This window comes from Lepisosteus oculatus, chromosome 23 (assembly GCF_040954835.1).
Source record: "Lepisosteus oculatus isolate fLepOcu1 chromosome 23, fLepOcu1.hap2, whole genome shotgun sequence".
Classification (NCBI taxonomy): Eukaryota; Metazoa; Chordata; class Actinopteri; order Semionotiformes; family Lepisosteidae; genus Lepisosteus; species Lepisosteus oculatus.
Window position 1 is genome coordinate 638703 of NC_090718.1, and position 26534 is coordinate 665236.

Consider the following 26534-nt stretch of genomic DNA (forward strand, 5'->3'; position numbering starts at 1 on the left):
GTGCTGAGACTGCGGGAGCCGCTGAAAGAGGAGTGTGGAAATTCCCCCTTACCCTGACACGATGAATACACAACTGACACTGATACACATGTACTGCCACACACACAGAATCGCTCTGTACTAAACAAAGTCAAACAATGAGAGAGAGGAGAGCAGGAGACACAGTGGGAGGAGAGAGATCAGAAGAGAGAGAGGAGAGCAGGAGACACTCCCTGCTCAGCGTGCTCGGCTCAGTGCCAGCAGGCACGAGGAAGTAGCTCGGAGCTGAGGCCCTGGGGGGTGAGACAGGTCGAAGTCTAGCGGCTGTTTCCTGGAGCAACAAAGAGTTGTTTGTGCCAGCGCTCCGGACTGCATATCCGCACGGATTCTCCTCATGGACTGGACTGGGAAACAGAGAGGCGCCCCATCTCTGGGAGGTGAGTCTGTCCATCTCTCCTGTCTCCCCACTCCTCTCTCAATTCGATTCAAGGTGCTTTACTGGCATGACACACTGTATTATTATTATTACTTAGAGACAGGCTCACTGTCTGTTCCTCAGGCTGAGACAGGAGATCACACACTGTATTATTATTATTGAGAGACAGGCTCACTGTCTGTTCCTCAGGCTGGGACAGGAGATCACATACTGTATTACTATTATTGAGAGACAGGCTCACTGTCTGTTCCTCAGGCTGGGACAGGAGATCACACACTGTATTATTATTATTGAGAGACAGACTCACTGTTCCTCAGGCTGGGACAGGAGGTCACACACTGTATTATTATTATTGAGAGACAGGCTCACTGTCTGTTCCTCAGGCTGGGACAGGAGATCACATACTGTATTACTATTATTGAGAGACAGGCTCACTGTCTGTTCCTCAGGCTGGGACAGGAGGTCACACACTGTATTATTATTATTAAGAGACAGGCTCACTGTCTGTTCCTCAGGCTGGGACAGGAGATCACATACTGTATTACTATTATTGAGAGACAGGCTCACTGTCTGTTCCTCAGGCTGGGACAGGAGATCACACACTGTATTATTATTATTGGGAGACAGGCTCACTGTTCCTCAGGCTGGGACAGGAGATCACACACTGTATTATTATTATTGAGAGACAGGCTCACTGTTCCTCAAACTGGGACAGGAGATCACACACTGTATTATTACTGGAGGATTTCCTTTGTGTTTTTGGTGGACGTGTTTGTCTATCAGTGTGTATAGGGTGTAAATGTGATCAGATGTGCGGTGATCTGGCAAGAAGCCAATCTGACTTTTACTCAGGACATTGTGTTCGGAAAGGAAGGCCAGTATTCCTGTATTTAGGATACTGCAGAATACCTTCCCCAGGTTACTGTTCACACAGATGCCCCGGTAGTTGTTGGGATCGAGTCTATCTCCACTCTTATAGATGGGCGTGATCAGTCCTTGGTTCCAGGCCTCGGGGAAACATCCAGCTGTCATGATGAGATTGAGGAGTTTGGGCAGGGCTTGTTGCAACTTTGAGCTGCTGTGTCTCAGCATCTCGTCGTTGACTCCATCTTTGCCACAGGCTTTTCTGAGGGCCTGGAGTTTGTCCAGTAGCTCCTGCTCAGTGATTGGGGAGTCTAAGGGGTTTTGGTTGTCTTTGATAGCCAGTTCTAAAATTTTGAGTTTTTTCATACCTATTCTTTTTGTTTTGATTTGTTTAAATTGTTCCACTTCTCCCAGAAACAGTTCTGATTTAGTGACTCCTCAATTTCTGCAAGATGTTTGTTTAGGTATGTGTTTCTTTTCTTTTTCAGCGTGTTTGTAAAGTTATACCGTGTCACAGTACCTGAGGCGCAGATCTGTGTTGTGTGGTTGTCTGTGTTTTTCATTTGAGACTTTTCGTAGTGCATTTCTGATGTTTTGCACTCCGTATCAAACCACTTTTCTTTTGCTTTTGTTTCTTGGTAGTTTTTTGATTTTGTCATTTTTAACTTAGATTTTGATGCTAGTTTGTGGAATAGGTGATTTAGTTTTTGTGTGGCCAAGTTTATGCCTAATTTGTTGGTTTGATACGGAGTGTTCAGGAATGTGTCCAACAGTGTCGGAATTTCGTCATCGCCCAGTGCAGTTTGGTATCAGTCTAGGCTGTCTGTGTCCCATCTTCACCTGTTGAGGTCATACAGCTGGCTGGGCTGTGTCAGTGTGTCTCTGTCCTCTCAGCGTCCAGTGTGAATGACCACAGCAGGTGCACTGACCGGCCTCAGCGTCCAATGTGAATGACCACAGCAGGCGCACTGACCGGCCTCAGTGTCCGGTGTGAATGACCACAGCAGGCGCACTGACCGGCCTCAGTGTCCGGTGTGAATGACCACAGCAGGCGCACTGACCGGCCTCAGTGTCCGGTGTGAATGACCACAGCAGGCGCACTGACCGGCCTCAGTGTCCGGTGTGAATGACCACAGCAGGCGCACTGACCAGCCTCAGTGTCCGGTGTGAATGACCACAGCAGGAGCACTGACCGGCCTCTCTTCCAGACCCTCACGGCTTCCAGCATGAGTCGCTGCGGTCCAGGAGGGCTGCTCGGAACCCCCCTCAGTTCAGCTGGAACCCCGGCGGTGAGGAGGAGAATAAGGAGGGCGCCGCAAGGGGGCTTCAGGACCTGAAAGAGCTGCCTTTGCCTATGAGGCTGAAGAGAGCGATCAGGTATCTTTTCATGGACAGGAGAGTAACACTAACCGAGCTCCCAGCGAACAGGACACAGCTCAGACTGCTCTCTCCGATCCCAGTGAAGAACTAGTCCAGCTCCCAGTCCAGTCAGTCCAGTCCAGCCTGGAGAGTCTCAGACTGCTCTGTCAGTGTCAGTGGAGTCTGATTATAATCCCAGTGAAGAACTAGTCCAGCTCCCAGTCCAGTCAGTCCAGTCCAGCCTGGAGAGTCTCAGACTGCTCTGTCAGTGTCAGTGGAGTCTGATTATAATCCCAGTGAAGAACTAGTCCAGCTCCCAGTCCAGTCAGTCCAGTCCAGCCTGGAGAGTCTCAGACTGCTCTCTCAGGTCAATGGAGTCTGATTATAATCCCAGTGAAGAACTAGTCCAGCTCCCAGTCCAGTCAGTCCAGTCCAGCGTGTGTTCAGCCTGTCCAGTCTGTGTCTCGCGTGTGTCTTGCGTGTGTCCAGCTTGAGTCCAGTCTCTCCAGCAGGTGTCCAGCCTGTCCAGTCTCTGCCCAGTGTTTCCAGCCTGTCCAGCCTGTGTCTTGCATGTGTCCAGCGTCTGTCCAGTCTCTCCAGTGTGTATCCAGTCTCTCCAGCATGTGTCCAGCCTGTCCAGTCTGTGTCTCACGCGTGTCTTGCGTGTGTCCAGCTTGAGTCCAGTCTCTCCAGCATGTGTCCAGCCTGTCCAGTCTGTGCCCAGTGTTTTCCAGCCTGTCCAGCCTATGTCTTGCATGTGTCCAGCGTCTGTCCAGTCTCTCCAGCGTGTATCCAGTCTCTCCAGCATGTGTCCAGCCTGTCCAGTCTGTGTCTTGCGTGTGTCCAGCCTGTCCAGTCTGTGTCCAGCGTGTGTCCTCTGCAGGCAGGTGCAGCAGATGAAGGTGCCGGTGGTGTCCCGCTGGCAGTCCTGGCGCAGGAGTAAGGACCGCTCCCTGCGGCGCTTTCGGGAAGAGGCCAGCAGCGCTCTGGCCCACGTCGAGCTCTGGAGACGCTCTCTGCACGGGATCGGGGGTGAGCGCTGGCACCGGACGCTCGCCGGCGCACAGGCCGACAGTGGACACTCAGACTGGACGCTCTCTGTGCGCAGGCTACTTCGGGGGCGGCGTCCAGTCCTACTTCCTGTTCCTGCGCTTCCTGGTGCTGCTGAACCTGGTGTCCTCCCTGCTGATCGGCCTCTTCGTTCTGGTGCCCTCCGTCGTCTTCCAGAGCCTGCAGCTCGCCAACCAGACACAGGCCTTCAACTCCACCGGTGAGAGGACACCAGGGTCGCTCTGACCCACCGACTCACTCCCTCACCCTATAGACTCTATAGAGTCACAGGCAGCAGTATCACTGTAACAACACTCACACTCCCTCATCCTATAGACTCTATAGAGTCACAGGCAGCAGTATCACTGTAACAACACTCACACTCCCTCACCCTATAGACTCTATAGAGTCACAGGCAGCAGTATCACTGTAACAACACTCACACTCCCTCATCCTATAGACTCTATAGAGTCACAGGCAGCAGTATCACTGTAACAACACTCACACTCCCTCATCCTATAGACTCTATAGAGTCACAGACAGCAGGATCACTGTAACAACACTCACACTCCCTCATCCTATAGACTCTATAGAGTCACTGACAGCAGTATCACTGTAACAACACTCACACTCCCTCATCCTATAGACTCTATAGAGTCACAGACAGCAGTATCACTGTAACAACACTCACACTCCCTCATCCTATAGACTCTATAGAGTCACAGACAGCAGTATCACTGTAACAACACTCACACTCCCTCATCCTATAGACTCTATAGAGTCACAGACAGCAGTATCACTGTAACACTCACACTCCCTCATCCTATAGACTCTATAGAGTCACAGACAGCAGTATCACTGTAACAACACTCACACTCCCTCATCCTATAATCTCTATAGTCACAGACAGCAGTATCACTGTAACAACACTCACACTGCCTCATCCTATAGACTCTATAGAGTCACAGACAGCAGTATCACTGTAAAACCACTCACACTCCCTCATCCTATAGACTCTATAGAGTCACAGACAGCAGTATCACTGTAACAACACTCACACTCCCTCATCCTATAGACTCTATAGAGTCACAGACAGCAGTATCACTGTAACAACACTCACACTCCCTCATCCTATAGACTCTATAGAGTCACAGACAGCAGTATCACTGTAACAACACCCACACTCCCTCATCCTATAGACTAGAGTCACAGACAGCAGTATCACTGTAACAACGCTCACACTCCCTCATCCTATAGACTCTATAGAGTCACAGACAGCAGTATCACTGTAACACCACTCACACTGCCTCATCCTATAGACTCTATAGAGTCACAGGCAGCAGTATCACTGTAACAACACTCACACGCCCTCATCCTATAGACTCTATAGAGTCACAGGCAGCAGTATCACTGTAACAACACTCACACGCCCTCATCCTATAGACTCTATAGAGTCACAGGCAGCAGTATCACTGTAACAACACCCACACTGCCTCATCCTATAGACTCTATAGAGTCACAGGCAGCAGTATCACTGTAACAACACCCACACTCCCTCATCCTATAGACTCTATAGAGTCACAGACAGCAGTATCACTGTAACAACACTCACACTCCCTCATCCTATAGACTCTATAGAGTCACAGACAGCAGTGTCACTGTAACAACACTCACACTCCCTCATCCTATAGACTCTATAGAGTCACAGGCAGCAGTATCACTGTAACAACGCTCACACTCCCTCATCCTATAGACTCTATAGAGTCAGACAGCAGTATCACTGTAACACTCACACTCCCTCATCCTATAGACTCTATAGAGTCACAGACAGCAGTATCACTGTAACAACACTCACACTCCCTCATCCTATAGACTCTATAGTCACAGACAGCAGTATCACTGTAACACCACTCACACTCCCTCATCCTCAAGACTCTATAGTCACAGACAGCAGTATCACTGTAACAACACTCACAATCCCTCATCCTATAGACTCTATAGAGTCACAGACAGCAGTATCACTGTAACAACACTCACAATCCCTCATCCTATAGACTCTATAGAGTCACAGACAGCAGTATCACTGTAACAACACTCACACGCCCTCATCCTATAGACTCTATAGAGTCACAGACAGCAGTATCACTGTAACAACACTCACACTGCCTCATCCTATAGACTCTATAGAGTCACAGACAGCAGTATCACTGTAACACCACTCACACTGCCTCATCCTATAGACTCTATAGAGTCACAGACAGCAGTATCACTGTAACAACACTCACACTCCCTCATCCTATAGACTCTATAGAGTCACAGACAGCAGTATCACTGTAACACTCACACTCCCTCATCCTATAGACTCTATAGAGTCACAGACAGCAGTATCACTGTAACACCACTCACACTGCCTCATCCTATAGACTCTATAGAGTCAGACAGCAGTATCACTGTAACAACACCCACACTCCCTCATCCTATAGACTCTATAGAGTCACAGACAGCAGTATCACTGTAACAACACTCACACTGCCTCATCCTATAGACTCTATAGAGTCACAGACAGCAGTATCACTGTAACAACACTCACACTCCGTCACCCTATAGACTCTATAGAGTCACAGACAGCAGTATCACTGTAACAACACTCACACTCCCTCATCCTATAGACTCTATAGTCACAGACAGCAGTATCACTGTAACAACACCCACACTCCCTCATCCTATAGACTCTATAGAGTCACAGACAGCAGTATCACTAACAACACTCACACTCCCTCATCCTATAGACTCTATAGAGTCACAGACAGCAGTATCACTGTAACAACACTCACACTGCCTCATCCTATAGACTCTATAGAGTCACAGGCAGCAGTATCACTGTAACACCACTCACACTGCCTCATCCTATAGACTCTATAGTCACAGACAGCAGTATCACTGTAACACTCACACTCCCTCATCATATAGACTCTATAGAGTCACTTACAGCAGTATCACTGTAATAACACTCACACTCCTTCATCCTATAGACTCTATAGAGTCACACACAGCAGTATTGTAGTGTTGGGGGTTTGTACAGACAGGACTCCCAGTTGTCCTCAGTTGACTGCTGTGTCGTCCTCTCCTTCAGGTGTGGAAAGCTGTCTACACTATGACCCAAACCCCAAGGGGCTGGTGAATTTCTACAGCTACATCCTGGACGTGCTGTCTGGAACAGTGAGACTCTGCTAAACTCTTTACAGGATTCAAACACAGTGCTGTAGTGTCCAGTCAGTCAGGTCACTGTGCTGTAGTGTCCAGTCAGTCAGTGTCTCTGTGCTGTAGTGTCCAGTCAGTCAGTCAGGGTCACTGTGTTGTAGTGTCCAGTCAGTCAGTGTCACTGTGCTGTAGTGTCCAGTCAGGGTCTCTGTGCTGTAGTGTCCAGTCAGTCAGGGTCTCTGTGCTGTAGTGTCCAGTCAGTCAGGGTCACTGTGCTGTAGTGTCCAGTCAGTCAGTCAGGGTCACTGTGTTGTAGTGTCCAGTCAGTCAGTCAGTGTCTCTGTGCTGTAGTCTCCAGTCAGTCAGTCAGTGTCTCTGTGCTGTAGTGTCCAGTCAGTCAGTCAGTGTCTCTGTGCTGTAGTGTCCAGTCAGTCAGTGCCGCTGTGCTGTAGTGTCCAGTCAGTCAGTCAGTCAGGGTCACTGTGCTGTAGTGTCCAGTCAGTCAGTCAGTGTCTCTGTGCTGTAGTGTCCAGTCAGTCAGTGTCTCTGTGCTGTAGTGTCCAGTCAGTCAGTCAGGGTCACTGTGCTGTAGTGTCCACTCAGTCAGTCAGGGTCACTGTGTTGTAGTGTCCACTCAGTCAGTCAGTGTCTCTGTGCTGTAGTGTCCAGTCATTCAGTCAGTGTCTCTGTGCTGTAGTGTCCAGTCAGTCAGTCAGTGTTTCTGTGCTGTAGTGTCCAGTCAGTCAGTGTCACTGTGCTGTAGTGTCCAGTCAGTCAGTCAGTGTCTCTGTGCTGTAGTGTCCAGTCAGTCAGTGTCACTGTGCTGTAGTGTCCAGTCAGTCAGTCAGTGTCACTGTGCTGTAGTGTCCAGTCAGTCAGTCAGGGTCTCTGTGCTGTAGTGTCCAGTCAGTCAGTCAGGGTCTCTGTGCTGTAGTGTCCAGTCATTCAGTCAGTGTCTCTGTGCTGTAGTGTCCAGTCAGTCAGTCAGTGTTTCTGTGCTGTAGTGTCCAGTCAGTCAGTGTCACTGTGCTGTAGTGTCCAGTCAGTCAGTCAGTGTCTCTGTGCTGTAGTGTCCAGTCAGTCAGTGTCACTGTGCTGTAGTGTCCAGTCAGTCAGTCAGTGTCACTGTGCTGTAGTGTCCAGTCAGTCAGTCAGGGTCTCTGTGCTGTAGTGTCCAGTCAGTCAGTCAGGGTCTCTGTGCTGTAGGGTCCAGTCAGTCAGTCAGGGTCTCTGTGCTGTAGTGTCCAGTCAGTCAGTCAGTGTCTCTGTGCTGTAGTGTCCAGTCAGTCAGTCAGGGTCTCTGTGCTGTAGTGTCCAGTCAGTCAGGGTCACTGTGCTGTAGTGTCCAGTCAGTCAGTCAGGGTCACTGTGCTGTAGTGTCCAGTCAGTCAGTCAGGGTCTCTGTGCTGTAGTGTCCAGTCAATCAGTCAGTGTCTCTGTGCTGTAGTGTCCAGTCAGTCAGTCAGTGTCCCTGTGCTGCAGTGTCCAGTCGGTCAGTGTTACAGTACTCACCTCCTCTCTCCCTCAGGGCTTTATGGAGTTCACGTACCTCTTCTATGGCTACTATCAGGACACAAAGGTGGACGTGGTGGGCGGCTTCTCCTACAGCGTCCCTCTGGCCTACGTACTGACCTGCCTCTTCTACTTCCTGTTCTGCCTGGGCTGGATCGTCACCAGGTGAGGAGCGCTGAGGCCCCGAGCCTCCGGACAGCGTGCTGGTCGGCCAGTGTGCTGGTCTGTGTCGGACAGCGTGATGGTCAATGTCAGTCACTGTGTCGGTCAGCGTGATGGTCAGTCAGCATGTCCGTGTCTGTGTGTGACTGGGCCGGGGTGTGTAACAGCGCCTCCTACAGAGCCGGGTCAGATTGGCGCCCTGGCCCCGCCCCTCCGCTTGACCCCGCCCCCTCTCTCTGTGATTGGCAGGGCCGGGGGCCTGGTGCAGGCTGTCGTGGCGACGGGGGGCGGGGCCGGGGGCGGGTACAGCCTGCAGGTGCTGGCGGGCTGGGACCACGGCCTGCGGGGCGACCGGGCCACGCGCCTGAGGCAGAGCGGCCTGCGTTACCAGCTGCAGGTGAGCACCGGGCCGCCCGGACCACCCGGACCGCCGTGGGCCCCCGCTGACCGCGCCTCTGTTCCGCCCGCAGATGGACCTGGAGGAGCAGGCTCTCCGCAGGCAGGCCCGCTCCCGCTCGCTGGCCCAGTGGGCCGGACTCATCTCCCTCAGGGCCCTGTTGCACCTGCTGGTCCTGGGCCTCATCTTCGCCGCTTTCTTCGCCATCTACAAGGCCAGCGAGGCCAGCCAGGTGGGTCTGTGACTGTCCAGGGCTGTCCAGTCCTGGAGGGGTCAGTGTGTGTCTGCAGCAGGGCTGTCCAGTCCTGGTCCTGGAGGGGTCAGTGTGTCTGCAACAGGGCTGTCCAGTCCTAGTTCTGGAGGGGTCAGTGTGTGTCTGCAGGGCTGTCCAGTCCTGGAGGGGTCAGTGTGTGTCTGCAGCAGGGCTGTCCAGTCCTGGTCCTGGAGGGGTCAGTGTGTCTGCAACAGGGCTGTCCAGTCCTAGTTCTGGAGGGGTCAGTGTGTCTGCAGCAGGGCTGTCCAGTCCTAGTTCTGGAGGGGTCAGTGTGTCTGCAGCAGGGCTGTCCAGTCCTGGTCCTGGAGGGGTCAGTGTGTGTCTGCAGGGCTGTCCAGTCCTGGAGGGGTCAGTGTGTGTCTGCAGCAGGGCTGTCCAGTCCTGGAAAGGTCAGTGTGTGTCTGCAGCAGGGCTGTCCAGTCCAGTACTGGAGGGGTCAGTGTGTGTCTGCAGGGCTGTCCAGTCCTGTCCTGGAGGGGTCAGTGTGTGTCTGCAGCAGGGCTGTCCAGTCCAGTCCTGGAGGGGTCAGTCTTGTTCCACGCCCCCGCCAGCCTGTGTGTAAGGAGGCTGCTGTGCCCGGAGCTCTGCTGATCCCCTCTCCCTCCCTGCTCCTGGTCCCTCAGAGCCTGCAGCCCTCGGCGTCGGAGCAGAACTTCCTGGTGGCGCTGCTGGTGGAGTACCTGCCCTCCATCGTCATCACCGCCGCCAACTTCCTGGTGCCCACGCTGTGCGAGCTGCTCGCCAGGCTGGAGGGGTACAGCCCCACCACCCAGGTCATCCTGGCGCTGCTGAGGTAAGAGCGAGGGGCGCTGTGCTCCCTCTCTCACACACACTAGGGGGCGCTGTGCTCTCTCTCTCACACACACTAGGGGCGCTGTGCTCCCTCTCTCACACACACTAGGGAGCGCTGTGCTCCCTCTCTCACACACAGTAGGGGGCGCTGTGCTCTCTCTCTCACAAACTAGGGGGCGCTGTGCTCTCGCTCTCACACACACTAGAGGGCGCTGTGCTCTCTCTCTCACACACTAGGGGGCGCTGTGCTCTCTCTCTCACACACTAGGGGGCGCTGTGCTCCCTCTCTCACTTGCTAGGGGCGCTGTGCTCTCTCTCTCACACACTAGGGGGCGCTGTGCTCCCTCTCTCACACACACTAGGGGGCGCTGTGCTCCCTCTCTCACACTAGGGGGCGCTGTGCTCCCTCTCTCACTTGCTAGGGGCACTGTGCTCTCTCTCTCACACACTAGGGGGCGCTGTGCTCTCGCTCTCACACACACTAGAGGGCGCTGTGCTCTCTCTCTCACACACTAAGGGCGCTGTGCTCCCTCTCTCACACACTAGGGGCGCTGTGCTCCCTCTCTCACACACACTAGAGGGCGCTCTGCTCCCTCTCTCACACGCTAAGGGGCGCTGTGCTCCCTCTCTCACACACACTAGGGGGCGCTGTGCTCCCTCTCTCACATGCTAGGGGGCGCTGGTCTCACTGATACAGGCCCTCCCCCTTGGTGACTACACCTCTCTGCCGGCAGGTCTGTGTTTCTGAGGTTCGCCAGTCTCGGGGTCCTGCTCTTCTCCCTCTGGAGTCAGATCACCTGCAGTGGCAACACAGAGGCCCTGGATTGTCAGAGCTGCCAGTACAACTACAGGTTGTACCAGGTCTGTACTGAGACACAGAGAGACAGGAGCTGTGCTGTAGTGTCCAGTCAGTCAGGGTCACAGTCCTGTAGTGTTCAATCACTCAGGGTCACTGTGCTGTAGTGTCCAGTCAGTCAGTCAGGGTCACTGTGCTGTAGTGTCCAGTCAGTCAGTCAGTCAGTGTATTTGTGCTGTAGTGTCCAGTCAGTCAGGGTCACTGTGCTGTAGCGTCCAGTCAGTCAGTCAGGGTCACTGTGCTGTAGTGTCCAGTCAGTCAGGGTCACTGTGCTGTAGTGTCTAGTCAGTCAGTCAGGGTCACTGTGCTGTAGTGTCCAGTCAGTCAGTCAGTGTCTCTGTGATGTAGTGTCCAGTCAGTCAGGGTCACAGTGCTGTAGTGTCCAGTCAGTCACAGTCACTGTGCTGTAGTGTCCAGTCAGTCAGTCAGGGTCACAGTGCTGTAGTGTCCAGTACGTGAGTTCTTATTACATCACTAACCTACAAACCCTGCTAAAGGTGTGTTAATATACAGTATCAATGATGCCTCATGTGCCACCTTTCTCAGAGCTGTGCGTTAATCACTCTGTTCTGCTCTCTCAGTGCTGGGAGACTCGTGTGGGACAGGAGATGTACAAGCTGACAATATTTGACTTTCTCACAGTCATCGCAGTTACGCTGCTGGTGGAGTTTCCTCGCAGGTGAGTCTCTGTCCATCTTTCATTAGAGTCTGTATGAGGGTCTGTATTGTGTGTGAGGAGTGTCTCTGGGGTCTGTATTAAACTCTGTGTGTGAGGAGTGTCTCTGGGGTCTGTATTAATCTCTCTGTGTAAGGAGTGCCTCTGGGGTCTGTATTAATCTCTGTGTGTGAGAAGTGTCTCTGGGGTCTGTATGAGGGTCTGTATTAATCTCTGTGTGTGAGGAGTGTCTCTGGGGTCTATATTAGGGTCTGTATTAATCTCGGTGTGTGAGGAGTGACTCTGAGGTCTGTATTAGGGTGTGTATTGATCTCTGTGTGTGAGGAGTGTCTCTGGGGTCTGTATTAATCTCTCTGTGTAAGGCGTGTCTCTGGGGTCTGTATTAATCTCTGTGTGTGAGGAGTGTCTCTGGGGTCTATATTAGGGTCTGTATTAATCTCGGTGTGTGAGGAGTGTCTCTGGGGTCTGTATAAGGGTCTGTATTAATCTCTGTGTGTGAGGATTGTCTCTGGGGTATTAATTCATCTCTGTGTGTGAGGAGTGTCTCTGGGGTCTATATTAATCTCTGTGTGTGAGGAGTGTCTCTGAGGTCTGTATTAATCTCGGTGTGAGGAGTGACTCTGAGGTCTGTATTAGGGTCTGTATTGATCTCCTGTGTGAGGAGTGTCTCTGGGGACTGTATTAATCTCTCTGTGTAAGGAGTGTCTCTGGGGTCTGTATTAATCTCTGTGTGTGAGAAGTGTCTCTGGGGTCTGTATGAGGGTTTGTATTAATCTCTGTGTGTGAGAAGTGTCTCTGGGGTCTATATTAGGGTCTGTATTAATCTCGGTGTGTGAGGAGTATCTCTGGGGTCTGTATAAGGGTCTGTATTAATCTCTGTGTGTGAGGAGTGTCTCTGGGGTCTGTATTAATCTCTGTGTGTGAGGAGTGTCTCTGGGGTATTAATTCATCTCTGTGTGTGAGGAGTGTCTCTGGGGTCTATATTAATCTCTGTGTGTGAGGAGTGTCTCTAGGGTCTGTATTAATCTCGGTGTGTGAGGAGTGTCTCTGGGGTCTGTATTAATCTCTGTGTGTGAGGAGTGTCTGTGGGGTATTAATTCATCTCTCTGTGTGTTGAGTGTTTCTGGGGTCTGTATGAGGGTCTGTATTAATCTCTGTGTGTGAGGAGTGTCTCTGGGGTCTGTATTAAGGTCTGTATTAATCTCTGTGTGTGAGGAGTGTCTCTGGGGTATTAATTCATCTCTCTGTGTTAGGAGTGTATCTGGGGTCTGTATTAATTTCTGTGTGTGAGAAGTGACTCTGAGGTCTGTATTAGGGTCTGTATTAAAATCTCTGTGTGAGGAGTGTCTCTGGGGTCTGTATGAGGGTCTGTATTAATCTCTGTGTGTGAGGAGTGTCTCTGGGGTCTGTATTAATCTCTCTGTGTAAGGAGTGTCTCTGGGGTCTGTATTAATCTCTGTGTGTGAGAAGTGTCTCTGGGGTCTGTATGAGGGTCTGTATTAATCTCTGTGTGTGAGGAGTGTCTCTGGGGTCTATATTAGGGTCTGTATTAATCTCGGTGTGTGAGGAGTGACTCTGAGGTCTGTATTAGGGTGTGTATTGATCTCTGTGCGTGAGGAGTGTCTCTGGGGTCTGTATTAATCTCTCTGTGTAAGGAGTGTCTCTGGGGTCTGTATTAATCCCTGTGTGTGAGGAGTATCTCTGGGGTATTAATTCATCTCTCTGTGTGAGGAGTGTATCTGGGGTCTGTATTAATCTCTGTGTGTGAGAAGTGACTCTGAGGTCTGTATTAGGGTCTGTATTAAAATCTCTGTGTGATGAGTGTTTCTGGGGTCTGTATGAGGGTCTATATTAATCTCTGTGTGTGAGGAGTATCTCTGGGGTCTGTATTAATCCCTGGGTGTGAGGAGTGTCTCTGGGGTATTAATTCATCTCTCTGTGTTAGGAGTGTCTCTGGGGTCTATATTAGGGTCTGTATTAATCTCGGTGTGTGAGGAGTGACTCTGAGGTCTGTATTAGGGTGTGTATTGATCTCTGTGTGTGAGGAGTGTCTCTGGAGTCTGTATTAATCTCTGTGTGTGAGGAGTGTCTCTGGGGTCTGTATAAGGGTCTGTATTAATCTCAGTGTGTGAGGAGTGTCTCTGGGGTATTAATTCATCTCTGTGTGTGAGGAGTGTCTCTGAGGTCTGTATTAGGGTCTGTATTAAAATCTCTGTGTGATGAGTGTTTCTGGGGTCTGTATGAGGGTCTGTATTAATCTCTGTGTGTGAGGAGTGTCTCTGGGGTCTGTATTAAGGTCTGTATTAATCTCTGTGTGTGAGGAGTGTCTCGGGTATTAATTCATCTCTCTGTGTTAGGAGTGTATCTGGGGTCTGTATTAATTTCTGTGTGTGAGAAGTGACTCTGAGGTCTGTATTAGGGTCTGTATTAAAATCTCTGTGTGAGGAGTGTCTCTGGGGTCTGTATTAGGGTCTATATTAATCTCTGTGTGTGAGGAGTGTCTCTGGGGTATTAATTCATCTCTCTGTGTGAGGAGTGTCTCTGGGGTCTGTGTTAATCTCTGTGTGTGAGGAGTGTCTCTGGGGTCTGTATGAGGGTCTGTATTAATCTCTGTGTGAGGAGTGTCTCTGGGGTCTGTATGAGGGTCTGTATTAATATCTGTGTGTGGAGAGTGTCTCTGGGGTCTGTATTAATCTCTGTGTGTGAGGAGTGACTGAGGTCTGTATTAATCTCTCTGTGTAAGGAGTGTCTCTGGGGTCTGTTTTAATCTCTGTGTGTGAGAAGTGTCTCTGGGGTCTGTATTAATCTCTGTGTAAGGAGTGTCTCTGGGGTCTGTATTAATCTTTGTGTGTGAGAAGTGTCTCTGGGGTCTGTATGAGGGTCTGTATTAATGTCTGTGTGTGAGAAGTGTCTCTGGGGTCTATATTAGGGTCTGTATTAATCTCGGTGTGTGAGGAGTGTCTCTGGGGTCTGTATTAATCTCTGTGTGTGAGGAGTGTCTCTGGGGTATTAATTCATCTCTCTGTGTGAGGAGTGTCTCTGGGGTCTGTGTTAATCTCTGTGTGTGAGGAGTGTCTCTGGGGTCTGTATGAGGGTCTGTATTAATCTCTGTGTGAGGAGTGTCTCTGGGGTCTGTATGAGGGTCTGTATTAATATCTGTGTGTGGGGAGTGTCTCTGGGGTCTGTATTAATCTCTGTGTGTGAGGAGTGACTCTGAGGTCTGTATTAGGGTCTGTATTGATCTCTGTGTGTAAGGAGTGTCTCTGGGGTCTGTATTAATCTCTCTGTGTAAGGAGTGTCTCTGGGGTCTGTTTTAATCTCTGTGTGTGAGAAGTGTCTCTGGGGTCTGTATTAATCTCTCTGTGTAAGGAGTGTCTCTGGGGTCTGTATTAATCTCTGTGTGTGAGAAGTGTCTCTGGGGTCTGTATGAGGGTCTGTATTAATCTCTGTGTGTGAGAAGTGTCTCTGGGGTATTAATTCATCTCTGTGTGTGAGGAGTGTCTCTGGGGTCTATATTAATCTGTGAGGAGTGTCTCTGGGGTCTGTATTAATCTCTGTGTGTGAGGAGTGTCTCTGGGGTATTAATTCATCTCTGTGTGTGAGGAGTGTCTCTGGGGTCTATATTAATCTGTGAGGAGTGTCTCTGGGGTCTGTATTAATCTCGGTGTGTGAGGAGTCTCTCTGGGGTCTGTATTAATCTCTGTGTGTGAGGAGTGTCTCTGGGGTATTAATTCATCTCTCTGTGTGAGGAGTATCTCTGGGGTCTGTATGAGGGTCTGTATTAATCTCTGTGTGTGAGGAGTGTCTCTGGGGTCTGTATTAAGGTCTGTATTATTCTCTGTGTGTGAGGAGTGTCTCTGGGGTATTAATTCATCTCTCTGTGTTAGGAGTGTCTCTGGGGTCTATATTAGGGTCTGTATTAATCTCGGTGTGTGAGGAGTGACTCTGAGGTCTGTATTAGGGTGTGTATTGATCTCTGTGTGTGAGGAGTGTCTCTGGGGTCTGTATAAGGGTCTGTATTAATCTCAGTGTGTGAGGAGTGTCTCTGGGGTATTAATTCATTTCTGTGTGTGAGGAGTGTCTCTGAGGTCTGTATTAGGGTCTGTATTAAAATCTCTGTGTGATGAGTGTTTCTGGGGTCTGTATTAGGGTCTGTATTAATCTCTGTGTGTGAGGAGTGTCTCTGGGGTCTGTATTAATCTCTGTGTGTTGGAGTGTCTCTGGGGTCTGTATTAAGGTCTATATTAATCTCTGTGTGTGAGGAGTGTCTCTGGGGTATTAATTCATCTCTCTGTGTTAGGAGTGTATCTGGGGTCTGTATTAATTTCTGTGTGTGAGAAGTGACTCTGAGGTCTGTATTAGGGTCTGTATTAAAATCTCTGTGTGAGGAGTGTCTCTGGGGTCTGTATGAGGGTCTGTATTAATCTCTGTGTGTGAGGAGTGTCTCTGGGGTCTGTATTAATCTCTCTGTGTAAGGAGTGTCTCTTGGGTCTGTATTAATCTCTGTGTGTGAGAAGTGTCTCTGGGGTCTGTATGAGGGTCTGTATTAATCTCTGTGTGTGAGGAGTGTCTCTGGGGTCTATATTAGGGTCTGTATTAATCTCTGTGTGTGAGAAGTGTCTCTGGGGTCTGTATTAGGGTGTGTATTGATCTCTGTGTGTGAGGAGTGTCTCTGGGGTCTGTATTAATCTCTCTGTGTAAGGAGTGTCTCTGGGGTCTGTATTAATCTCTGTGTGTGAGGAGTGTCTCTGGGGTCTGTATTAATCTCGGTGTGTGAGGAGTGACTCTGAGGTCTGTATTAGGGTGTGTATTGATCTCTGTGTGTGAGGAGTGTCTCTGGGGTCTGTATTAATCTCTCTGTGTAAGGAGTGTCTCTGGGGTCTGTATTAATCTCTGTGTGTGAGGAGTGTCTCTGGGGTCTATATTAGGGTCTTTATTAATCTTGGTGTGTGAGGAGTGTCTCTGGGGTCTATATTATGGTCTGTATTAATCTCTGTGTGTGAGGAGTGTCTCTGGGGTATTCATTCATCTCTCTGTGTGAGGAGTGTATCTGGGGTCTGAATTAATCTCCGTGTGTGAGAAGAGACTCTGAGGTCTGTATTAGGGTCTGTATTAAAATCTCTGTGTGATGAGTGTTTCTGGGGTCTGTATGAGGGTCTGTATTAATCTTGGTGTGTGAGGAGTGTCTCTGGGGTCTGTATTAAGATCTGTATTAATCTCTGTGTGTGAGGAGTGTCTCTGGGGTATTAATTCATCTCTCTGTGTTAGGAGTGTATCTGGGGTCTGTATTAATTTCTGTGTGTGAGAAGTGACTCTGAGGTCTGTATTAGGGTCTGTATTAAAATCTCTGTGTGAGGAGTGTCTCTGGGGTCTGTATTAATCTCTGTGTGTGAGGAGTGTCTCTGGGGTCTGTTTTAAGGTCTGTATTAATCTCTGTGTGTGAGGAGTGTCTCTGGGGTATTAATTCATCTCTCTGTGTGAGGAGTGTATCTGGGGTCTGAATTAATCTCTGTGTGTGAGAAGTGACTCTGAGGTCTGTATTAATCTCTGTGTGAGGAGTATCTCTGGGGTCTGTATTAGGGTCTGTAATAATCTCTGTGTGTGAGAAGTGACTCTGAGGTCTGTATTAGGGTCTGTATTAAAATCTCTGTGTGATGAGTGTTTCTGGGGTCTGTATGAGGGTCTGTATTAATCTCTGTGTGTGAGGAGTGTCCCTGGGGTCTGTATTAAGGTCTGTATTAATCTCTGTGTGTGAGGAGTGTCTATGGGGTATTAATTCATCTCTCTGTGTTAGGAGTGTATCTGGGGTCTGTATTAATTTCTGTGTGTGAGAAGTGACTCTGAGGTCTGTATTAGGGTCTGTATTAAAATCTCTGTGTGAGGAGTGTCTCTGGGGTCTGTATGAGGGTCTGTATTAATCTCTGTGTGTGAGGAGTGTCTCTGGGGTCTGTATTAAGGTTTGTATTAATCTCTGTGTGTGAGGAGTGTCTCTGGGGTATTAATTCATCTCTCTGTGTGAGGAGTGTATCTGGGGTCTGAATTAATCTCTGCGTGTGAGAAGTGACTCTGAGGTCTGTATTAATCTCTGTGTGAGGAGTGTCTCTGGGGTCTGTATGAGGGTCTGTATTAATCTCTGTGTAAGGAGTGTCTCTGGGGTCTGTATTAGAGTCTGTATTAATATCTGTGTGTGAGGAGTGTCTCTGGGGTCTGTATTAATCTGTGTGTGAGGAATGACTCTGAGGTCTGTATTAGGGTCTGTATTTATCCTTGTGTGTGAGGAGTGTTTCTGGGGTCTGTATTAATCTCTCTGTGTAAGGAGTGTCTCTGGGGTCTGTTTTAATCTCTGTGTGTGAGAAGTGTCTCTGGGGTTTGTATTAATCTCTGTGTGTGAGGAGTGTCTCTGGGGTCTGTATGAGGGTCTGTATTAATCTCGGTGTGTGAGGAGTGTCTCTGGGGTCTGTATAAGGGTCTGTATTAATCTCTGTGTGTGAGGAGTGTCTCTGGGGTCTGTATTAATCTCTGTGTGTGAGGAGTGTCTCTGGGGTATTAATTCATCTCTGTGTGTGAGGAGTGTCTCTGGGGCTTTATTACTCTCTGTGTGTGAGGAGTGTCTCTGGGGTCTGTATTAATCTCTGTGTGTGAGGAGTGTCTCTAGGGTATTAATTCATCTCTCTGTGTGAGGAGTGTCTCTGGGGTCTGTATTAATCTCTGTGTGTGAGAAGTGACTCTGAGGTCTGTATTAGGGTCTGTATTAAAATCTCTGTGTGATGAGTGTCTCTGGGGTCTGTATGAGGGTCTGTATTAATATCTGTGTGTGAGGAGTGTCTCTGGGGTCTGTATTAATCTCTGTGTGTGAGGAGTGTCTCTGGGGTCTGTATTAATCTCTGTGTGAGGAATGTCTCTGGGGTCTGTATGAGGGTCTGTATTAATATCTGTGTGTGAGGTGTGTCTCTGGGCTCTGTATTAATCTGTGTGTGAGGAGTGACTCTGAGATCTGTATTAGGGTCTGTATTTATCCCTGTGTGTGAGGAGTGTCTCTGGGGTCTGTATCAATCTCTCTGTTTAAGGAGTGCTTCTGGGGTCTGTATTAATCTCTTTGTGTGAGAAGTGTCTCTGGGGTTTGTATTAATCTCTGTGTGTGAGGAGTTTCTCTGGGGTCTGTATAAGGGTCTGAATTAATCTCTGTGTGTGAGGAGTGTCTCTGGGGTCTGTATTAGGGTCTGTATTAATCTATGTGTGTAAGGAGTGTCTCTGGGGTATTAATTCATCTCTGTGTGTGAGGAGTGTCTCTGGGGCTTTATTAATCTCTGTGTGTGAGGAGTGTCTCTGGGGTCTGTATTAATCTCGGTGTGTGAGGAGTGTCTCTGGGGTATTAATTCATCACTGTGTGAGGAGTGTATCTGGGGTCTGTATTAATTTCTGTGTGTGAGAAGTGACTCTGAGGTCTGTATTAGGGTCTGTATTAAAATCTCTGTGTGAGAAGTGACTCTGAGGTCTGTATGAGGGTCTGTATTAAAATCTCTGTGTGAGAAGTGACTCTGAGGTCTGTATGAGGGTCTGTATTAATCTCTGTGTGTGAGGAGTGTCTCTGGGGTCTGTATTAATCTCTGTGTGTGATGAGTGTCTCTGGGGTCTGTATTAATCTCTGTGTGTGAGGAGTGTCTCTGGGGTCTGTATTAGGGTCTGTATTAATCTCTGTGTGTGAGGAGTGTCTCTGGGGTCTGTATTAGGGTCTGTATTAATCTCTGTGTGTGAGGAGTGTCTCTTGGGTCTGTATTAATCTCTGTGTGTGAGGAGTGTCTCTGGGGTCTGTATTAGTGTCTGTATTAATCACTGTGTGTGAAGAGTGTCTCTATGGTGTCGCAATCTCTCTGCCTCTTCAGGATGATTGTGGATCACTGCTCTTGCAAGCTTGCTCAGTGGCTGGGACGTCAGGAGTTTGTGGTGCCCCAGAATGTCCTCAGCCTGGTGTACGGGCAGACAGTGGTGTGGGCGGGTGCTCTCTTCTGCCCCCTGCTGCCACTCATCAACACTGTCAAATTCGTCATTTTCTTCTACTGCAAGAAGGTAGAGCTGTTCATCATCTCTTCTTCACTGGGACTGAGCTGTGTAACAGCTCTTATTGTAACAGACTGTTCTACTGTACTGGGACTGTAGCTCCTATTGTAACAGACTGTTCTACTCCACTGGGACTGTAGCTCCTATTGTAACAGACTGTTCTACTGTACTTGAACTGTAGCTCCTACTGTAACAGACTGTTCTACTGGGTCTGTACTGAGACACGGAGATACGTGCTGTACCAGGTCTGTACTGAGACACAGAGACAGTACTGTACTATAGTGTTCAGTCAGTCAGTGTCTCTGTGCTGTAGTGTCCAGTCAGTCAGTCAGTGTCTCTGTGCTGTAGTGTCCAGTCAGTGTCACTGTGCTGTAGTGTCCAGTCGGTCAGTCAGGGTCACTGTGCTGTAGTGTCCAGTCAGTCAGTCTCTGTCTCTCTGTCAGGTCACTCTGTTCCAGAACTGTCGTCCAGCCTCTCGGACTTTCCGCTCCTCCAGCTCCAACCTCTTCTTCCTGCTGGTGCTGCTGCTGGGACTGGTGCTGGCCTGCGTGCCCCTGGTGTTTGGCCTGGCCGCGTGAGTGACCCCCGTCCAAGGGCTGAAACTACAACACCCAGGTCCCTTCAGGGCCAAACACCCAGCCAGCAAAACACAGCACACTCTGCAGAGCACTATGGGGGCTGTAGTCCCCGGGCTCCAGTCTCCAGCCTCTATCTGGCTCCATCCCCCATAACCCTCTGGGCACCTGACCAGTGGCTGAGCCTCCCACTGCAGGGCCTCATGGGAACTGTAGTTCCTGGACTGGACTGCGCCTCGTGTTCCAGGGTCATCCCACACTATGAATAACTTAACTTCCCATAGTGCTTCGTGACAGTCTGGGTACATCGTGCTGAGAGACCCAGGAGGACAGCAGAGCTTTGTAACGCACCACCAGCAAAACAGAAACATGAGTAATAATAATGAAACAGTCAGTCAGTGTCTCTGTGCTGTGGTGCCCAGTCAGTCAGTCAGGGTCACTGTGCTGTAGTGTCCAGTCAGTCAGGGTCACTGTGCTGTAGTGTCCAGTCAGTCAGTCAGGGTCACTGTGCTGTAGTGTCCAGTCAGTCAGTCAGTGTCTCTGTGCTGTAGTGTCCAGTCAGTCAGTCAGGGTCACTGTGCTGTAGTGTCCAGTCAGTCAGTGTCACTGTGCTGTAGTGTCCAGTCAGTCAGTCAGTGTCTCTGTGCTGTAGTGTCCAGTCAGTCAGGGTCTCTGTGCTGTAGTGTCCAGTCAGTCAGTCAGTGTCTCTGTGCTGTAGTGTCCAGTCGGTCAGTTGTCTCTTCCCCTCTGGCAGGATCCACCCCTCCTGGGCCTGTGGTCCTTTCCGCTCTCTCCCTCAGATGTGGGCGGTGGTCTCTGTGTCGAACGCCTCTCTTCCTCCGTCTGCACAAGATTTCCTGCGGTTCCTGGGCTCTCAGGCGTTCGCTGTGCCTCTCTTCGTCGTTCTCTGGTGAGACGCCTGTTCACGTGTCCATCTGAGACTGTCTGTCCTGTCTCTCTCTCTCTCAGTGTGCTGTGGATCAGTGCTGTGTAACCTGTCTCTATCTGTCTCTCTCTCTCTGTGTGCTATGTGACCTGTCTCTCTCTCTCTCAGTGTGCTGTGTGACCTGTCTCTCTCTCAGTGTGCTGTGAATCAGTGCTGTGTGACCTGTCTCCCTCTCTCAGTGTGCTGTGTGACCTGTCTCTCTCTCAGTGTGCTGTGAATCAGTGCTGTGTGACCTGTCTCCCTCTCTCAGTGTGCTGTGTGACCTGTCTCTCTCTCTCAGTGTGCTGTGTGACCTGTCTCTCTCTCTCAGTGTGCTGTGTGACCTGTCTCTCTCTCTCAGTGTTGTGCTGTGTGACCTGTCTCTCTCTCTCAGTGTGCTGTGTGACCTGTCTCTCTCTTTCAGTGTGCTGTGTGACCTGTCTCTCTCTCTCTCTCTCAGTGTGGCGCTGTGTGACCTGTCTCTCTCTCTCAGTGTGGCGCTGTGTGACCTGTCTCACTCTCTCTCAGTGTGGCGCTGTGTGACCTGTCTCTCTCTCTCTCTCAGTGTGCTGTGTGACCTGTGTCTCTCTCTCTCTCTCTCTATCTCTCTCTCTCAGTGTGGCGCTGGGTGACCTGTCTCTCTCTCAGTGTGCTGTTTGACCTGTCTCTCTCTCTCTCAGTGTGGCGCTGTGCTATGTGGCGGCTCTGGCCTCAGTCTACGGACAGAGTGTCTCTCTGCTCCGCGCTCAGATGCAGCTGGTAAGTGTGAACCAGTCCGGAGGAGGGGCGTGTCAGGGGCTGCTGCTGACCTCTGACCTCCGACCCAGCTTGCCGACGCTGCTGTATCCCCGACTCCAGGAGTGAGCAAGCAGAGCAGCAGCGCTCGGTACACAAACACCCCAGTACCCCCAAACCCCCATGCGCATGCCCTGAGCTGCGCTCTGACCTCTGACCCTGTGGGTGTCGATGCTGCGCAGCCCAGCGAGACCCCCGCCGCACCCCAGTGTTACCCCACTGCTGGGGGTGTTTGGGGGTCCCGGCTGCTGAGGGGTCCTGTCTCACCAGGAGGGGAAGGACAAGCAGTTCCTGGTCAGACAGATCGCCGAGCTGGGCGGCCCCGGAGCAGTGCACGCTGGGCCGTCTGAAGGCGCCGCAGAGTGACCAGTGACCGGAGTGACCAGTGACCGGAGTGACCAGTGAGCAGAGTGACCAGCCCAGGCTGGATCTCCGGGCTTTGACAGCGTGTTTAACGACGGTGGATGGCGTGTGTTTCTAAAAGATTCTTCAGGAGATTAAAACGGTTTAGAGCTGTAACCTGGGTTTTGTTTGGCGTGTGGCTATAATTAAATGAATAATAATAATTATTATTATAATTATTATTATTTTTATGGTGAGCTCCCCAGGGATAACATGACAGAGCGGTAAGGATTCATAATAATAATAAAAAATCTCATCTCGCCGTTCGCGGTTTGGGCTCTGGATTCAGCGCAAATCGGGTTTGGGGCTCAATGTGTGCAACGTTACCGACTTTTACTGGGTTTTATTTTTCCAGCTGGAGGCGGTCGAAACCGAGAGAGGCGGAGCCCCCGGGTCGGCGCGGCTCCGAGCAGCGCAGCCTTTCACTGGCGCAGAGCTGAGCAGCTAAAACAAGACATGTTCCAGTCGAGGCCAAGTCGAGCGCTGCGTTTGTATCATTTACTAGATGTTGGAAATGCAAGCTTTTTTTGTATCTGTTTAGAAAAATACAAAATACGTATACACTGTATGCATTAAAAAAACGTACAGAATACAGAAGTTCTGGCGGAGCGTTTTGAGCGCAGTTTGGCTTTCAAGTGCAGGTAGGAAAGAGTTTCTGATCGGGAAAATAAAAGCGGAAATCCGTAAATATGCTTTTAAAACATCACTCCTGAATAAAATAATTAACATCTCCGGGGCGTTTAAAATCCCCGCGATCGGTTTGATTTCGATTTTGAATCGCAGTGCCTTACTCCCGAAATATTCTCCGATCTGCACGAATCGCCGGTTTCCTGTAAAACCGTGGTTTTCCGATGCACAGCGGCGCCTAATCCATCACCTGAGCTGAGCGAAAACCACACAGCCGCTTCTACGCGGATCTGTAGCTGCAAGCGCACAAAGCGATATGTAGCTGCGCTGTTGAGTGTGTTTTGCCTTGTTTTATTGAGAGAAACTTTGAAAGTGAGATATACGCACCTTGCAGCGGTGTCGGCGGCGGCTCCAATTGCAAAGCGGAACCCGACGGGGGGCGGGGTCAAGGGGGGGCGGGGTGTTGCCGCCGGACAGGCCTGGCCAATCGGGAGGCGAGCGCGGTTGTCGTAGACCAATCGGGAAAGGCGGAAGGTGGGGCTAAGGGGAGAGGCGCGGAACTGAGCGCTGCGTGACGGAGAAGACAACCAATCACAGGACAGAACCGGGGAGGGGAGGCGGTGCTCTTGACATAATGTCATCCAATCGAAGCCCCGCGGCACAAAAAACACGGAAATGCCGCCTAGAGGAAACCCACGTTCTTTAAACGCTTTGCGTCTTTCCCGACTAGAAGACCCTTGGCACTGCCGAGGTTTGTTCGGTAGGAGTGTATCCCATGTTTTAAATATGTGATTAGATCACTTTAAGACGTTGGTTAGGGTAAAAAGAAAGATTTCGTGTGCACCAAGGAAATAGGCGGACCCGCGCTACAGACCGACGGCGTCTCCACTGGCGACGAGTGATTGACGTCAACCTGAACCAATCGGAAGGAAGAGAAGCGAAGGCGGGACGAAGAGGTGTGGACCAATTGCAGCGCCTGATACGACAGGAAGTGCCTGTGGTTTCGGCGGACACTGCGTCACCGCTCCTGTGTTTACAACATGGAGGATTCCCTCGGTGAGCGGCTGATATGAATTTGTATCAAGTGTTTTGAGCTCATTCCGTGAGACTTACGAGCGGCCGGGACTCGCGGACTCGTGAGGGAGCAGGGAAGTGTGTGAGAAAACCTTTTATTGCGCTCAGATTGCGTTGGGGCTGTGAGAGCTGTGGTCTGACGTTGCGGCGATCCAGCCGTTCGCTGGGGCTCCGTGAAAGGTTCCTAGCCACTCTCCTGCTATTAAATCACCGGTTTGTTTCTGTTTCGAGTTCAGTGTTGTCTGCAGAAATGTTTTTGTATTGCGATTTCCCCATGCTGTTGGCAGGTGGGTAAACCCTCGTGTTCGTGTTCTCCGTGAATGAGCTGGAAGGGGCTCGTGTGCACCCGAGTGCTGCGGCGGACGCTGCCGCAGCTGGTTCTGCTTGTGAAGGAGATTAAAAGTCGCGGAATCATGAATATTCTGCCCAAGAAGAGCTGGCACGTGCGCAACAAGGACAACGTGGCCCGCGTGCGGCGGGACGAGGCGCGCGCCGCCGAGGAGGAGCAGGAGCTGCGCCGCAGGGTCGAGCGCGCGGAGCAGGAGGTAACCATGACAACAGCCGCCCCTCGCTGTAGGGGCCGGCCCGTCCCAGCATGCAGCGGGAGCCAGGCGGGGTATCATCATGGGGCAGGCACACGCATGCGCACACTCTCTCGTACTGACACACACACTCACCCCAGCTCGCACTGGGGACAGTCTTCCTAGAAACCAGTTTAACCCGGGTGTCTTTGTCTTGGGGGTGAGACCCACACAGACAGTGGGGACACATACAACCCAGTGCAGCGTCTCGTGGTCCGAACTGTCCTGTCCCCCAGTATAGTCGGGGGGCCTGCTGGTGGCGCCCCCTGCTGACAGCTCTGTGTCTCTCAGGCCCGGACGGAGCTCCTGAGGAGGAAGTCTCGAGCTGCGCTGCCCCAGGGCGAGGAGGGGCACGAAGGACAGGCGCCGCTGGTGGGGCACCTCGACCTCTTCCCCCCGGAGGAGGGGGCGGAGAAGCGAGGGAACGAGGAGTACCTGCGGGAGAAGAGGGAGGAGAAGGTGTGTCCGGCGCCGCGGCTCCGTCGGCCCGGTCCGAGCGCCCCGCCTCTGTCCCGGCCGCCAACCTGTCCGTCTTCCCGCAGGAGCGCCAGGAGCGCGCCATTGGCCTGCTGGTGTCGCTGGGCCCCGCCCCCGGCAGCGAGGCCACGCCCTGGTACCTGGAGAGGCGGGTGGGGGCGGAGCCGGGGGAGGAGCTGGGGGCGGGCCGGGGGGAGGGGGAGCGAGAGAAGAAGGACCGGAGGCTGAAGGCGGCGCTGGACCCCCTGAGAGACGTGGACCGAGCCCTGCAGACGAAGAGCAGGCGGGTGGAGAGGAAGAGGAGCAGGAAGAGGGAGCGAGAGCAGGAGGAGGGCGGGCAGAGGTAAGGGCTTATGCGTCAGGTTAGAATCGGCAGCTCCCACCGGAGTGAGAGTCAGGTGGACACAGTGAGGTGTACAACCTCTCCTTGCCATCACACAGCAGACCCGATTCCCAGTCCAGCCCAGCCCAGCGCCACGTTCTGAGACTCCGAACGAGGCAACAGGACTATTTTTTCTGTAACGCCAATGGATGTGTTTTGTTGCAGTAATGTGATAACTGGTCTGAGAAATGTCCAGTGTGCTGACCGCTGTGTCCCTCAGCTCTCTGGACAGGCTGCGGGAGGAGCGCGTGCGGAGGGAGGCGGAGGAGAGGCGCCGGGCTCGGGCCCTGCTGGCGAGCCGGGCCGAGGGGGAGCGGTCAGCGGCGCAGGAGCCGGACGAGAGGGACAGACCCTACAACAGCCAGTACTGTCCCCAGCTGGCTCGGCGGCCGCGGCGCAGGGACGGGGATCTGGGCCCCCTGTGAGGAGGGAGTCCAGTAACGCCCCCCTGCAGCCACAGAGCAGGGCTCCTGGGTGAAGACGAGAGGAGAACGGGGCACAGACCCCTGCAGCCACAGTTTCTTCCAGCTCTTCTTGGATTGGCCTCAGCCACCCACCACTCTTTGTGTAAAGACATTTCTTATCCTGCGCCCTGAATAAATTCCCTTTCAGGTTCCAGCTGTGAGTCTGTCGTTGTCACTCCTGGGTTAACGCTCCCTGTGGGAGGTGGGAGCTCCGGTCCTGGGGAGGGGTACCTCCTGTGGGTACAGCCCACTCCAGCTGCAGCCTGAGGGAATTGAAGCAGCAGGTCTAGAGCTCTGCACACCACCCGTGGGCGGGAGATCTGGGCTCAGGTGCTGCTGTTGTGTCCTGTGAGGCGACAGGACAGCCCAGCCGTGTGATGATGAGTGATTGTCAGCGGTGTTGTTCTGTGGCGGGGTGAGGTTAACCTCAGGCCCCTCTCCGCGTCCAGACCTGCAGTAGTTCACTGGCCTTGATCTGACCCAGACTGAACCACAGCACAGCGAGGGCTTCTGCTCCAGACTCAGCTGCCACCCATACTGTGTCCCACTAGCAGAGCTCTGCCTGTCCTTACAGCATCACTATCTGCACAGGCAGCCCTGCGAGAGGGGCTTGAGA

The 26534-nt window shown here is 51.5% G+C and overlaps 2 protein-coding genes across 4 annotated transcripts; both read left to right on the forward strand.

Annotated features, from left to right (window-relative positions):
- Positions 1-279: 279 nt before the first annotated feature.
- On the forward strand, positions 280-22758 carry tmc4 (transmembrane channel-like 4). 2 transcript variants are annotated; one of them, XM_069182372.1, is made up of 17 exons: positions 280-416; positions 2488-2656; positions 3522-3670; positions 3747-3908; positions 6822-6907; positions 8418-8566; positions 8813-8960; positions 9034-9192; positions 9858-10027; positions 10761-10887; positions 11464-11561; positions 19442-19625; positions 20060-20190; positions 20946-21101; positions 21797-21875; positions 22182-22312; positions 22669-22758. In XM_069182372.1, the coding sequence occupies exons 1-16, from the start codon at positions 374-376 to the stop codon at positions 22275-22277; spliced, it is 2106 nt and encodes a 701-aa protein (XP_069038473.1). In that variant the 5' UTR covers positions 280-373; the 3' UTR covers positions 22278-22312; positions 22669-22758. The 2 variants fall into 2 exon arrangements, with proteins under 2 accessions (XP_069038473.1, XP_069038472.1); XM_069182371.1 differs by lacking the exon at positions 22669-22758 and having other exon boundaries at positions 22182-22430.
- Positions 22759-22866: 108 nt separating this feature from the next.
- On the forward strand, positions 22867-26072 carry leng1 (leukocyte receptor cluster (LRC) member 1). 2 transcript variants are annotated; one of them, XM_069182374.1, is made up of 5 exons: positions 22867-22954; positions 24302-24559; positions 24887-25054; positions 25138-25415; positions 25675-26072. In XM_069182374.1, the coding sequence occupies exons 2-5, from the start codon at positions 24335-24337 to the stop codon at positions 25877-25879; spliced, it is 876 nt and encodes a 291-aa protein (XP_069038475.1). In that variant the 5' UTR covers positions 22867-22954; positions 24302-24334; the 3' UTR covers positions 25880-26072. The 2 variants fall into 2 exon arrangements, with proteins under 2 accessions (XP_069038475.1, XP_069038474.1); XM_069182373.1 differs by lacking the exon at positions 22867-22954 and adding an exon at positions 22979-23996.
- The last annotated feature ends 462 nt before the right edge of the window (positions 26073-26534 follow it).

Excerpts from the sequence above, each read along its gene's own strand:
- tmc4 (XM_069182372.1), top strand. The coding sequence starts at position 374 with ATGGACTGGACTGGGAAACAGAGAGGCGCCCCATCTCTGGGAG. Across the intron at positions 417-2,487 it reads AGGCGCCCCATCTCTGGGAG|ACCCTCACGGCTTCCAGCAT; the intron begins GTGAGTCTGTCC and ends CCTCTCTTCCAG. Across the intron at positions 10,028-10,760 it reads GTCATCCTGGCGCTGCTGAG|GTCTGTGTTTCTGAGGTTCG; the intron begins GTAAGAGCGAGG and ends CTCTGCCGGCAG.
- leng1 (XM_069182374.1), top strand. The coding sequence starts at position 24,335 with ATGAGCTGGAAGGGGCTCGTGTGCACCCGAGTGCTGCGGCGGACGCTG. Across the intron at positions 24,560-24,886 it reads TCGAGCGCGCGGAGCAGGAG|GCCCGGACGGAGCTCCTGAG; the intron begins GTAACCATGACA and ends TGTGTCTCTCAG. Across the intron at positions 25,416-25,674 it reads CAGGAGGAGGGCGGGCAGAG|CTCTCTGGACAGGCTGCGGG; the intron begins GTAAGGGCTTAT and ends TGTGTCCCTCAG.